Raw genomic sequence first — 14,671 nt, 5'->3', positions numbered from 1 at the left:
GTTGCGAAACTCTGGTTTCACGCACGATCATCTAGTTTCGCGACTTACGTTACGTTAGTTCTGTTGCGTGACGCATGTGATTGACAGATTAGCAATGCGACGACTGACAGAGAACCCAACTTGTTCAAGTAGTTAATCGGCAGCACGCACGAGCTGATCTCCTATTGCATTCTCTTTTTCTTAACCGAGTCGCAGCTATCTTATTTTACAGAGAGATTAGCTCGTGTGTGTTCGATCAATGTGTGATGGATCGGTACGGTAAACTCGAGTGAACATTTGCAATTCGGGGCACCTGTGGCTGTGCCAGACGCTTGTAAACACTATAAAATATCGCTACGACTGGAAACGTAACGATGGAAGGAGGCATATTAGAAAGTCCAGAGACTACTCTGGAGAGATCCGATGATGAGATCGCCTTACAAGGATTCTGCAGTCCTAAAAAGCCACTGTACAAAGTTCTTGGCCTGGCATTGATGTGCCTATTAGGCTTTGGTACGACTGTCGCTGTTATTGCTCGATTATCTTTACAACGTGATCAAGTAGCCATTGTTCATTATTTATATCTGAACGCTTTTGTTTCGATACATTATGACCTCATCAAGTGTTTAAACTCGAGTTTGAACTCGGTTATCGAGATGGCTAATATCTGTTATTTCTTTCCGATTCAATTTTTCGTTAAATAATTTCAATTGCTACCCGCGATAATTTTATTTATTAAATTTTACGATATGCCGATTTGATATTTTTTTTCATGAACATTTAAGCCCGTACTTTGACGTTTATTATGTACCACGTATCATAACGAAATGCTAATGAACCTATAAAATTATAGGAAGTGTAATTTTTTTCAATTGTTATTATCATTACATCGAAAATGTATTTAATTACGAGATACTCGTTACTTGACGATAAACTAAACAATCAATCACGTACATTTGATTATTCCAGTTTTCTCTATTGCCATCGTATTTATGTAACGTTTTTTCAATGATTTCTATACTTTATTTATACATTTTTTTATGATACTAGGGAAATAAGCTTTTTAAGAAATAATGTAAAATTGTACTCTTACTTTTAATCGTTACTTATTACTTTTCTTTCCTATTGATTTGCGAGAAACTATTTTTATTAATTGTTCTGTGAAAATTTGATTAATCGTGTTTTAGTTCCTTTCTATTGGTTTCCCAAGTGACATAAAATGCTCAATACACGTATACAACGTAACGTACATTTATGAATGGAATCGGTGCAAGTTGTATATGATACACCGTCTATTTTGCACATGGCCTGAGATAAGCCGTATCATCTTGTCTTGGTACTCTTTTGTCCGCGATATTTTACTTTTCCCCCCCTCTTGTTGATGTTTCTGATACCAACAAGGCATGTAAAATGCGTTTGCGCGAGTTCGAATCGCATGTATTCGGTTGGCAACTAAGTGATTGCGTATTTTGTCATTAGGTGATATTGAAAAAATCCGCAATCACTTAGTTGCCAACCCAATATATTAGTCGAGCACTCTTAAGCGATCAATGATTCGCTTATCATGCGACTGCATTTTCATCCGGCGCATCAATTAATCGAACGAAATGCTTTTATTTGCAGGTTCTTACTTCTGCTTTGACAATCCTGGTGCTTTGCAAGATGACTTTAAAGTCGACTTGCAGATGTCAACTAGTAAATTTGTTTTATTGTATTCTATTTACTCATGGCCAAACGTGATTTTATGTTTTATTGGCGGATTTTTATTGGACAGTGTATTTGGCATACGTTTAGGAACAATTATATATATGGGACTTACACTGATCGGTCAGATTATATTTGCAACTGGAGCTATGGTCAACGAGTTTTGGGTGATGATGGTTGGTCGCTTTGTTTTTGGGTACGTTTTTCTCTGTAAGCTTGGAATATTTTATAATTATGGTATTAATTTTGGTACATTTGCAGCGTTGGTGCAGAATCATTGGCCGTTGCTCAAAATAATTACGCCGTTTTATGGTTCAAAGGAAAGGAACTGAACTTGGTGTTTGGTTTGCAGCTAAGTTTCGCTAGAGTTGGATCAACTGTGAACTTTTTAGTAATGGAACCAATTTATAATTACGTGTCACAATACTATAAAGGGCCGGAATGTATTGGCATTGTTCTCTTTCTTGCTGCTCTTACCTGTGTGGGTTCTATGATCTGTGCATGTTTACTGGGTATTATGGATAAGCGTGCTGAGAGATTATTAAGAAGGGGGGAGGGGCAAGAAACCGAAGCCGTTAGTTTAACCGATATTAAAGATTTTAAACTAATATTTTGGTTGATCGCTGTCATTTGCATTGCTTATTACGTTGCGATATTCCCGTTCATCGCATTAGGAAAGTAAGTACGACTAATAAGGAATTTGTATAATTGTATTTTACGTAATTACATACTACGTTAAGTTATTCTTCTCTTTAGAGTATTTTTCGAACGAAAGTATGCGTTCGAACCATCAAACGCGAATATGGTTAACTCTCTCGTGTATTCCATATCAGCTGTTGCGTCACCCATCTTGGGCTATCTTGTCGATAGAACTGGGAAGAACGTTTCTTGGATGTTTGTCAGTATTCTTGCAACTATAGTAGCTCACGGACTACTCGCATTCACATACATAAATCCTTATGTATGCATGATCCTTATGGGATTAGCATACTCTATGCTCGCTAGCAGTTTATGGCCACTGATCGCACTTGTTACACCAGAATATCAGCTCGGTACTGCTTACGGAATGTAAGTAAAGTTTAACACACTCTTTAAACATCTTTGAAATATTTGACAGTTAATCTTACAAAATCCTTTATTCGCAGTGCACAGGCTGTACAAAATTTGGGCTTGGCTACAACTTCGATATTAGCTGGTATAATCGTTGACCGGGGTGGATACTTTATGCTTGAAATGTTTTTCTTGGGTTGGCTATGGAGTATGTCTTTCCTTCGCATTGCTATTTCGATGAGATCTAAATGTCTGTATACTAATTTCTAATCAACGCTTTAATAGTTTCGTTAATAACCGTTGTTGCAATCTGGGTGTCGGATGTAACAACTACTGGTGGCTATCTGAATATGACGCCAGGTCAGAGAGAGAAATACGAAGAAATTCGACGTACACCGGAAAGTCTCGAAAGAGAAAAGCTACTGGCTCCGGAATCAACTTCTGATTTATCGACTGACGATCTTTTACAACCACAATCTGACATTAGCATTAGAAATCGTTATCTCTCTCGCATTGGAGGAATGGTAATCATGCAATCTTGTTTAAAACGATTTAAAAATACTTTTAATACCGTTAATACGTTGAATACTTTTAGGTACCGCCTAACGTAAAAACACCAATTCACCGGCTATTACGATGATGCATTTTATTTAGATGAATTTAAAATATAAATATAGCTATATTCATTTAAAACCTCGGCAAAAAAGTTGCTCACTGTGTCTTCCTATTACACAGCATTAATCTGTGATAATTTCGTAATCGATACGTTTGAATTATAGTCCGAATTACGCATAATTCATTTGTAACAGATCGAAAAATAGATCTTTCGTCGACGAATTAATATGCCAATGATTGACAAGTGGCAAAGATATACTTATATATCGTTTGTTTTTGGCATTTATTGTAACTACGAATGTTAATAATAATACGATTTTATGAAACACCGTCAAATAACACGATGTTTTTAACACGAACAAATCAAGAATTATTTTCTACATGTTATTTAAAAGAAAACCTATATAAATATTTCAAATTACTTGTCGTTTAAGATATCGTTTAAGGTGGTTGCAACATGCGACAATCGTGGCATATAAGAGTACCTTAACGCATATTTAGTAATGTACAGTTAACTCGAAGCAAAAGTTAAGAAGATTAAGTTATCTTGCATTGATTGCAACGTTATTATAGTATACGTTACGCTACATTATACCGTTCTTTTTTATAATAATCGAAGCTTTTTGTCATACAACTGGAATAACAAATAAAAGTTTATGAATTTGTGTTTGTTATAAAATGTGTCATGGAAAAGATGTATTAAAAACATTTTTTATCTAAGAAATGTTTAATATTTTCTTGACAAAAGTAATTTTATGCATAAAAAATACGCAATCACGCAATTAAAGAATTCGCACTGCCGAAGACAAGAAATTATCGTTTCTCAGGCAAATTTTGTTTAAATACCGTATACTCGTGTTTTCTACCGAATAACACGTGAATCGATCGTAGTCATTGCATAGGAGAAAAATGAATTCGATTAAAGTATGAATAATTGTGCTCGAAAAAAGAAGCTTGACGTTTGACGTACGACGAGACGACGCCATTGGCTGTGACGCCTGTCAAGACTCAAGACGCTTATTTATACACAGCTGTAGTGTGCAACACGTGCGTACCCGTGAGCACATTTACTATTAGGAGAATCGCGGTTTTTACTTTAATTTTCGTCGACATGGGGGTCCACGACAACGCAGATTCGAAATATATTGTTATGGGTACTTCGAGTTTCTCGAAATTAGCACCGAAACGTCCTACTACCGTTGTATTTAACGAAAGTTCGAGCAAAATCCAAAAATTCGAGGATAATCAACAAAACGTTCAAGCAGAAAATGTGGATAAAGGAAATATTAGTTTACAACAACAAAGGAAGTCTTTACCGGTCTATAAGCTTCGTAAGCGGTAAGTTACGTATTATTGTTTTTCGTTTTTCGATCGATTTTTTACTGCCATACTTTGCTCCAAATATCGTCTTCAAAGCAGACACGCGGAACATCGTGAAACAAGATGGTGTATCATCGACTATGCAAAGATGATAACTCGGTTCCTCGTCGTACAGATGGCAGCGTTACATGGAACTAAAAACGCGCGTACTGAAAATAATTTGAAAAATATCCCGGCGTTACTCGTATTAGTATAGAAAATTTTAGAGAATATTTCAAGCGATTGTTATTAATCAATATATTTATATATTATAATTAATTATAAATAGTCGATATATCCTAAATAATGTAAAAAAAGTCAATGAAATTTATCGATATTATTTAGCAACATTTTTATTGGATACTTAATTACCTGTATTTGAATATCTTTTGGCGTTCTCAAACAAAACTGGACTTAAATTGCAAAGTTATTAAATTATGGATAAGTAATTACGATAGATGACATATATCGCGATTGTTTAGGATTCGATGGTATTTTTAAAAGTACGTAGCTTATAGCAGATACAAATCTGTCTAATTTCCTCCGATTTTTACTTTTTTTAAATTTAGCGAAAAGATAGAAGATTCGATTTCCTACAAGCAAGTGTTATCGTTGTAGTAAATGTCGTGTCATTAAAGCGAACGACATAATGGTTTAACTATTACGTAAACGGGGTAATATGGAAAAGTGTAATATGGACATGGAGCGTCCATAGTTTATTAAAGTTATATGTATTTGGTATAAATTCATATAATTAGCGGGTTGGAGTATTTAACGTCAAAGATAAATCAATAAAACTATTGGATCTACCGATACCTATGTATTCTTTGCAGAAATACGCAGGACGACGTGGTTTCCACGTGAGCTAATAAACCGCGTTCAACGTTCGTTTCAGGCTACTCGAAGAGATTCGCAGAAACAGCACTCTAATCGTCATTGGCGAAACGGGAAGCGGCAAGACAACGCAAATTCCCCAATTGCTGCTCTCGTCTGGTATTGCAGGCACTATCGGTTGCATCGGTATCACTCAACCTCGAAGAGTAGCCGCGGTGAGCGTGGCTCGCAGAGTTGCACAGGAGCAAGGAGTAGAGCCGGGTAAATTGGTCGGTTATTGCGTACGTTTCGAGGACGTGACTTCGTCGCAAACGAGAATCAAGTATCTGACCGATGGAATGATGGTTCGCGAGGCGATGACCGACGAGATTTTATCGGATTATTCGGTGGTGATCCTCGACGAGGCTCACGAACGCTCGGTGCAAACCGACGTATTGCTCGGCGTGGCGAGAAGGGCGCAAAATTTACGAAAGCTTAAGAATCTGCCGCCGCTGAAGCTGCTGGTAATGTCAGCTACGATGGACGTCGATAAGTTCAGCAAGTATTTCCAAGCACCAGCGGTGTACTTAGAGGGTCGTCAGCATCCGGTGAAGATTTATCACGCCGTCAAGTCGCAGGAGGATTATGCGTTCTCTGCTCTTGTTACAGCTTTCCAGATTCATCGCGACAACCCTGCTAAGTAATTTTTTTTATTCGCTCTGTTCCTACCTTTGCTTCCGTAAAATATGTCATTTTCGAGTTGCCGAAATATTCTCGACGCTGTAAATCTTGTATAGTTTTCGTTTCGCGGTATCGATCTTTTTCTACGATACCTGCAGGTATGAAGAGAAATGACAACTAAGTAGGTAATTATGCAACTATATCTTTTCAGCTTCGCGTTTATCTCCAACGAATTGAGGTTGATACCTCACAAAATCAATTTCGATCGATTATCGATAGACGCAATTTTTATTCAACTTTTCTTACACACGTAAACACACACACACACACATTATGTATTTGTAATAATATGGACGGTAGAAAACTTAAACTTATGACGGTAGCTTTAAGCGCATAAGCTGCTTATAGCACGGGCAGAATGTTGCCAGAGTGAAATGAAAATTATATAGCTCTTTTTAAATGGAATCGTACGATTTTGGAGCAGCTCGTTGCTTCCTATAAATAATTCTCAGAGTGTAACATTTTCGGTGAAAAAATTCGGTTTATCGGTTTACTTTGTACGAAATCATTAACCATCCTTTCAGATAATTCGCGTTTAATATATAAAAGACCACTTGCCGAGACGATGATAATCGTAACGCGTCATTGTGCTACATCATTTTGTTTCTCTTTCGAGTTTAATTTAAATAGAACTCGATCGCAGCTTATCGAAGGTAAATTATGGAGTACTTGTCACGAATTTCCTTCAATTTTCTAGTTAAAAGCGTTCCGCGATACGATAATAGAAATATCGTCGAGTGTAAATTTTTCAGCTTATTAGACCATTTGCAAGATGCCCGTGTATTCGCATAACACCGTTACTTTTATTCGATTAGAGGCGAGCAGGTTCGAGTACGAAGCCTGGGCAAGTGGGTCAGAAGGAAAGAGACGATTTCCAGAAACTTTTTGTCTCTTTTCCAGCGAGGATATTCTGGTTTTTCTAACCGGGCAAGAAGAAATAGAGGCTGCGGCTACGAGCGCGAGACAAGTAGCTAAACAATTGGATGGACAGGGTTATCCGTCGTTGAAGGTGTTTCCATTGTACTCGGCTTTGCCGACGCATCAACAATTGGAAGCCTTTAAACCATCCTCTCCTGGAATGAGAAAGCTGATTTTGTCCACCAACGTGGCTGAAACTTCCGTTACCATCGGCGGTATGAGTTTATTTCCAATTGTTTCCCCTATCCGATCGTCTCTAATCTCTTCAGGGCGAATATTTTTCTTTACGTTGGACGAACTCTTCTTTCGCGAGATTTAATTCAGAGCGTTTTTCGATTTAATTCAGAGCGAAGAAACAAAAAGCAAGAGTAGAAAGGAAGTTACAGGTAGATCGAAGCTAGAACGCCAAAGATTGCGTTCGTATATATACGTACGATGATACGATGGTCGGATTCATGTCGATTATGGATAATGATGAATTACGAATTCGTTGGAGTCCTTTTATTATATCACGATTAAATGTAAATAGAATCAAAATTTCGAGGAAGATAACCGAGGCAGGTAATTTTGATCATTTGCTTTTGTCATTTATGCGAAGCATTTACGAGAAAATGTACAAAATCCGCAAATTGTGTGTACTTACGCAAATGCATATTTTCATAGAATACAAAGGAAGACACGAAATCAAGATAGAAATTTGTTATCTGTTTTTGATTAAAGGATTATGCAGGCTGTTTTAACGAACGAACGCTGTTTGGTTCGAAGGTGGCATCGTACGGTGCAAATTACTTTTACGTAGATGCAGAAAAGCGGGCAAGATTTTAAGGACGACTTTATCTCTTTTACACGGAACCGTATATCTTTCCATATCGTAGGGATCGATCCATCCCTACGAGAATGTATCGACCTATGTATGCCGGAAAACTATCGATTTGGCGGATATTTCGATCTTAATTTGTCAAATTGGACGTATGGTAGACGCGAGGGTATCGTTTCTTCGAACGTCTTAATAGCCGTGCGACGTTTTCGAACGTTTCATCTCGAATAGCAATCCTGCTCGATTCTGCGAGCTTCGTTAACGCGATACCGAGATAGTCGGCTTTCGTGTTTTCCGCGCTAACGCGAACTCACTTTCCACGCTTCGCGCAAAAACCGATAACGGTGGATCCTCGCCGGTCGAACGCGGGCATTGCCGCGGTAGCGAACTAAATGCGATTACGTTCGCGTTAATAAGGCCGTAGAGTTGGCCATCGAAAGCGTAAGAGCGGCGATATCGTCGGACGAAAGCCTGGCTTGTGTCAACGCGCGATCTCGTCTAAGACGATTACGATATAGGCTCGCGTATAACTTTGAGAATCCATGCCGAGCGTACAATCTTCGAGCAAGGAAATCGCGCGACGCGAACGTAACGATGGAAACTATTTTTAACGCTATTGGCTACGTGATCGGGTAGATGCGACTTTAAATAACGAAAAAGAAAAGGGCGTTATAAGAAGATGGGAGGGAGGAAGAGAAGGACAGATCTTTCTACAACGGGTTAATTCGACAAATAGTTCGCTCGAGAGAGGGAGAGAGAGAGAGAGAGAGAGAGCAATTTTATGTTGCGCGTGTAGCGCGATCTGCTAATATCGCGAGCCGAAAGCCGGTACTCTGACTCGCGATAGAGTCGATTATTCGCCGCGTTCTCGCGATTACGTTGGCGAGAGGGACCGGCGACGTTGCCGTTGCATACAGTGATTTCCCGATAAAATTACGCAGGGATTCGACACGTGATCGACACCGGAGTGGTGAAAGCGAGAACTCATCACCCGACCACCGGATTGGATGTGCTGAGGGTGGAAAAAGTGTCAAAGGCACAGGCCTGGCAGAGGACCGGCCGAGCTGGCCGGGAAGCAGCCGGCAAATGTTACAGAAACTACACCAAGGAGGAATTCGAGAGGATGAAGGAGATGCCTGTGCCAGAGATACAAAGGTGTTCCCTCGCGGGAGTAGCCCTGCAGCTGCTTGCTATCGGGGTTGACATCACCACCTTTGATTTTATGGACAAACCACCGAAGGAGGCCGTTGACGTTGCGGTGACCTGTCTGGAGAAATTGGGCGCCGTTAAGGGTGAGTCTCGTAGTTTCGACGACGGAAAAATTATAGATCTACGCGTAAATCGGTCCGCTATTTCGTTTCTCGTATTGTTATATGTTTGTTTCGAATATCGTCGATCGTATAATAATGTACATATGTACGCGTACGCGCGTACATTTACGTCATAATAGGTCGAATAAAATAGAGACAATACGTATGAATAAGCATTTGATGGTCCGATAGTGTTTGTTATTTAATAAATTTGAGTTACTTCGAAACAGGTAGCAATTACTTCGATAAAATTGGATAGATATAGACAAGATATCCGTGAAACGTCAGACGAATGTTTTATAAAAATATAACGTACTCTCAGCTAATAACGACCCACTTGAACTCGTCGAGTATTTAAAGGAAAATCGCACAAATAATCAAACTCGTAAATCAAATTTTTATTCGTGCCACGAATGTTTAATTTAGTTTGTAATTTATTTAGTACGATAGATAGAGGTACTCCAGACTATGTACAAAGTTCAATATGCGAAAATTAAGCTACGAACGTCTGTTCGTAGAATTTGCGAAGAGAAACTAGATCGGTCAATTAAGTTTTAGACTGTGGTTCGAGTTTGAGTTTCTCGTTCGCGAGATCAGATTGCCGCGCCAATTGAACTATCCAAATCGTTGGAAGATTTCTTTTTCCTAAAACGATTCATTGGGATTTCTAGTCTTCTTGATCGATCTCGATCATGCGAGAAAATTAACGTCAAATTGCGTAAACGCGATTTCAACTCGAATCTTACGTTTGCTCGATCGTTCCGTTTCGTCGGTCGAACAATTCTATCAATTTTCAAGAATTATATGACTTTTTATTTTAGCGTAAGGCGTAAACTATATCTAGCGTATCTATTTATGCGTACATTTAAATATCTCAATGCAGATATTTTTGAAACTTTAAAGGGTATTACGTACACCTAATTTTTTAAAGTACGATATTATACGTATATTTTGAACTTTACCAAATACCGTACCTTCTTCATCGATCTTAATTATAATTAAATTAACGAGATATTTCTACATGGAATAAGCATATTACTTACTCTTTTCCAATTGTCTGGTTTAAAATCTACCGTTGATCCCTGTTATTAGAATTCCCGATACTTTTAACCACAGATAAGCGAAGCGAAGCGTTCCATGTAGAAGTACGGTATTCTATATAGAGAAAAACAACTTAACTCTCGAGTCTTTGCAACGCTTTAATCCATATCATCTCTAGTAGCAAAACGACTAAAGAAAAAAAAAAAAAAAAACGAAAAAAGAAACGAAAAGTTACGAAAGTAGACTAGCCGGGTAATTAATTGCCGTTTTTAGGTAAGATTCATCGTGCGTTCCACCGAGAATAAGATCAAGCGTCAAGTGGCATTCCGTATCGATTTTGGGATTTTAGCTGTTCCGGAATGTGCAAGACTCGCTACTACATCCTCTATAATCTCATTTTCTTCGTATCTCGCCATTGATTTTTCCAGCGACGATACAAACTGCGTTTCTAACGCATTCGCGCAAAGTATTCGTATCCTCGCAGGTATCAAACATCCTAAAATGTAGGCTAATAATTCAGCTTTCGATCGATCTTACGTTTATCGAAAAATAGGAATTCGTCGTAATACGAATGGAGGATTTGATCGAGGCTGATGATTTCTTAAGCGAAACGGAACGAAAGCGCATAGACGGTCCATCGTAGACGGAAGTCCTTTGGCTTTCGCGTAACAGTTTCATCGCGATCGTAGAAATACTCGTACGTTGCTCACGTATACGCGGATTATACGAGTTTGAATTTACGTACAGCGTGTACGATCGAACCGCACGATTTTGTCAGAATATCTCGTCGCTCTTTTTTGCTTTGTTACGTCGCTTGGCTGTTGTTTGTTCAGTCGTTCGCTTTACCGAAAAATTATCGCTACATTTTTATTTCACAGTTTTACGAAATAATTTATTTTGCGAGAAAGATCGAACAAGGTCGTACACATACGTATGGACTGTATTATCGTAGACGTGGAATTTCTTTTTATTAGTACGACAAATTGGGAACTGGAGTTCCGCTGCAAACTCTCGAAAAGGAAGATTCTGAATTTCAAATAAGCGACATCAGCTCACGGAGGAAATATATCCCCGTCCGCGAAAACAATACGTTCTGCCGCTTTATTTCTTTTTAGAACAGCGATATTTCATATCTCACATGTTGGTTGTTATCGTAACTGTATCGCGTATATCTAAAACGAAAATCGCTGCAACTTTATTCGACGTCGTTTATGTTGTATGGAAGAGTATAATTCGACCGTATATGTCATTATATGTCATATATGTATTTCGATACGGTCTTTTTATATCTATTTGTCTTCTATCGATCACGGGATAGAAAAGTTTCATGGTAATCGAAGGATATTTTACAAATCTATCGAAACCTGAAACTGATTCGGACAAACTATAAGACGATATCGAACGTTCTCGCGATCCTCGCGATCCATCTTTCAAGCAAAGTAACGAGTAACTTGCGTTTACCTTGATCACAGTATATGTAATTAGTTTCAAGCTAATCGCAATTTGTTTGAACTCTGTTCGCGCTTAAATATTAAACGGATATTTAATTTTTGAGAAAAGTTCGTAGTTGCATCTCGATATCAGCGTATCGAAAATACGTATCGAGATATCGTACGTACGTATACGTATATGTATATAAGATGAGACTTTTTCGTTCGACTTTCATGGAAATAGGTTCTCCGCCACAGCTGACTACCCTTGGAAGAACAATGTCCTTGTTTCCGTTGGATCCACGGTTCACTAAGGTGATTCTTGCATCCGCGGAGCATCAATGTCTCGAAGAAGCCCTCACCGTTGTCGCTCTATTGTCAGGAGAGTCTGTTTTCACCGATCCACCTGCGAAAAGACAGCAAGCTTACGTCGCTAGATCAAGGTATCGGGTTTTATCGATCTCTGGCCTCTGTTTCATCGAACATCCTATCGTACCGTAGCCTCGTCCGTTTTGAGAAATTTTGCGAACGAGTTGTTTCCGTAGATGCATCTTCTAACGAATAAATTTCACATTTCAGCATGGTTTTCTAAATATTTTCAAAGCAAAGTAACCTGATCCGATTCGGCATTGAACAACTCGTTCGCAACATTTTTCTCGTCGGATTATCCCTAATGGCTTTGTATCTTTAAAATATTTTTAAAACAGAAAACGAGTTTCGTGAAAACGAGATTTCACGGTACACCGATGAAATATTTGTCGAAATAAGTATTCACGAATGTAGAGCAAATTCTGCGTATCCCTTTAAACGTCAAACAGATCCGTGTACGATGCGATCGATACTGGCAGCTTGTTACGCTTCTTTCGTTCGTTCCAGATTCGCCTCTCCCGAGGGAGACCACGTCACGTTGCTGAACGTTTTTCGCGCGTACGCCAATACCAAGCAGAAGAAGGTCTGGTGTCACGAGAACTTTCTGCATCACAGGAATCTAGAATACGCCACGGAGGTGCGACAGCAACTCGCCACATTGGCGGAACGTGCGAATTTGGAGAAGGCCAGCTGCGGGACGAATACCGAGCAACTCAGGAAAGCACTCCTCGAGGGTCTCTACGATAATCTCGCCGAATTGCAGAGGGATCAAACTTACATCACCGTGAGTTCCTTCTATTCTCCGGTCTCTCTCTTTTTTTTTTATTTTCATAGTATCGCAACGACCGTCGATCTCGAGGCCGCTCGTCCGAATCCAAGGTTCGTTCGACGAACTTTTAGCCGGTGGAAGTTTGTCGTCGAAGTAGGTCGATCGAGTACGATACCGTACCTAATTATTTGAGCCACGAAAGTCTCAAACTTTCCTCTTTGATCGTACCGTAAGGTAAATAAATGTATCCGATTGATGAAACGCGGTTGACCTTTTACGAGAATAATCGACAAACAGAAGATGATGGTTATACGCGGTTTAAGCGTAGTAGAATCGGAGAAACTTTGTTCGCGTCCGTGATTTCTTTGATCGCGTTTCCGTAAAGCGTATATGTTACTTTAATACGTTTTGGGTATCTTGTCGAGACAACGCGTAGGTAGATAAAGCGATTTTATTTACGTCTTTCGATAATGTTACACGGAGGAAATTTTGTTGCATGGTATCGTGGCTTGGTTTTTAACGGGTTAATCGCGCGCCATTGGGCGTCGAACGATCTTTTTTCGTAACTCGTTGCGACAAAGGAAAGCGACATCGTAGCGAGAGGGAAAAGTTTACGGTGCAAGAACTTTTTAAACAGACGAAATTGAAGGGAGAGGTAGTATTATTTCGTTGTCATGTCGGAAATTTGAAGCTTAAACGAGTTTCTTCGGAGTATGAGGCACGGTTTAAGTAAGCTTTCTCTGCCGGCGACTTGGTAACGAGAATTTAGGAGTAATTGGATTGTTCGTTTGTGTAGGTGAGCTCGAAGCAGCCAGTCGCCATACATCCTTCCTCGACGTTGCACGCCAGCAAGCCACCGTTAATATTGTTCACGGAGGTTGTAGCCACCGGAAGATGTTACCTGCGCGGTTTGTCCGTCATCGACTGCTCGTGGTTGACCGAAAAAGGCATCGGTGTCGGAAAACACGATTAAACGGAATGCCCGAAGTTTTTGTCCCGGATCGTTGTAATCGGGAAGAATCGACGCAACTCGTTTTTGTACTCTGTACGCTTCTTTAATAAAGACGATCATCTTGTCACGTGGAGATGGCACGTGGATACGTAAATAATTTGTCCTTCCTTTTGCCCTTCTTTACTCGATTTTACTTATCCGTCTATCTCGCATTTTAGTCGATATCGTTTGTCAAGCGTCGAGATAACGTCGAAAGTAACGTATTCGTTGTTTCGTCGTCGACCAAAAGAAAGATACCCGAAGATTTAGCTAAAAAGATATACGGTTCTAGTTCGGTTTTTTTTGAACTTTGAAGATCTTTGTCGTCACCGATAGATTCTTTCTCCGGCACGATCTATATATACGTCGAATAATACGTTGACAATTATAAACATCAGCGATAATTAATAATTATTAAAAAATAGGGCATCGACGTACAATTTTAGTCAACATTCGTACACTTAAATAAACTTTTTGAAATATATGCTAGACTAGTTGCATATTTCATTTATATCTTTAAGTCCAAAGCGTTTGCCTTTTCGCGTAAACGCAACGGTTTCGTTTGCGATGAAAACTTTCGAATGAAATATTTTTGATTTAATCCTTTTTTACGCAGTACTTACTCGTTTAATGGCGTTACACGTGGAATACGATATCGACTTGTTCAATTTCTTCGCGAATGTTTCGCTCAAGCTGCCGAGTCGTTGTCGGGTTGCTACGAAGATTCGTTCCTCTAATTAAGCAGCCCCCTAGAAAAAAGTTGGT

At 39.2% G+C, this 14,671-nt stretch overlaps 2 protein-coding genes across 2 annotated transcripts; both read left to right on the top strand.

Annotated features, from left to right (window-relative positions):
- Positions 1 to 10: 10 nt before the first annotated feature.
- Positions 11 to 3,674, top strand: LOC100651709 (major facilitator superfamily domain-containing protein 1). The gene is made up of 7 exons (XM_003392884.4): positions 11 to 492; positions 1,603 to 1,879; positions 1,945 to 2,361; positions 2,440 to 2,751; positions 2,829 to 2,941; positions 3,019 to 3,257; positions 3,329 to 3,674. The coding sequence occupies exons 1-7, from the start codon at positions 354 to 356 to the stop codon at positions 3,371 to 3,373; spliced, it is 1,542 nt and encodes a 513-aa protein (XP_003392932.1). The 5' UTR covers positions 11 to 353; the 3' UTR covers positions 3,374 to 3,674.
- A 139-nt stretch (positions 3,675 to 3,813) lies between these two features.
- Positions 3,814 to 14,021, top strand: LOC100651591 (ATP-dependent RNA helicase DHX33). Its single transcript, XM_003392883.4, has 7 exons — positions 3,814 to 4,686; positions 5,603 to 6,220; positions 7,162 to 7,394; positions 8,938 to 9,288; positions 12,022 to 12,220; positions 12,654 to 12,930; positions 13,712 to 14,021. Exons 1-7 carry the CDS (start codon positions 4,460 to 4,462, stop codon positions 13,886 to 13,888), a joined length of 2,082 nt encoding a protein of 693 aa, XP_003392931.1. The 5' UTR covers positions 3,814 to 4,459; the 3' UTR covers positions 13,889 to 14,021.
- The last annotated feature ends 650 nt before the right edge of the window (positions 14,022 to 14,671 follow it).

Source organism: Bombus terrestris, chromosome 1 (genome assembly GCF_910591885.1).
Source record: "Bombus terrestris chromosome 1, iyBomTerr1.2, whole genome shotgun sequence".
Classification (NCBI taxonomy): Eukaryota; Metazoa; Arthropoda; class Insecta; order Hymenoptera; family Apidae; genus Bombus; species Bombus terrestris.
This window is presented reverse-complemented; position numbering and strand designations above follow the sequence as displayed.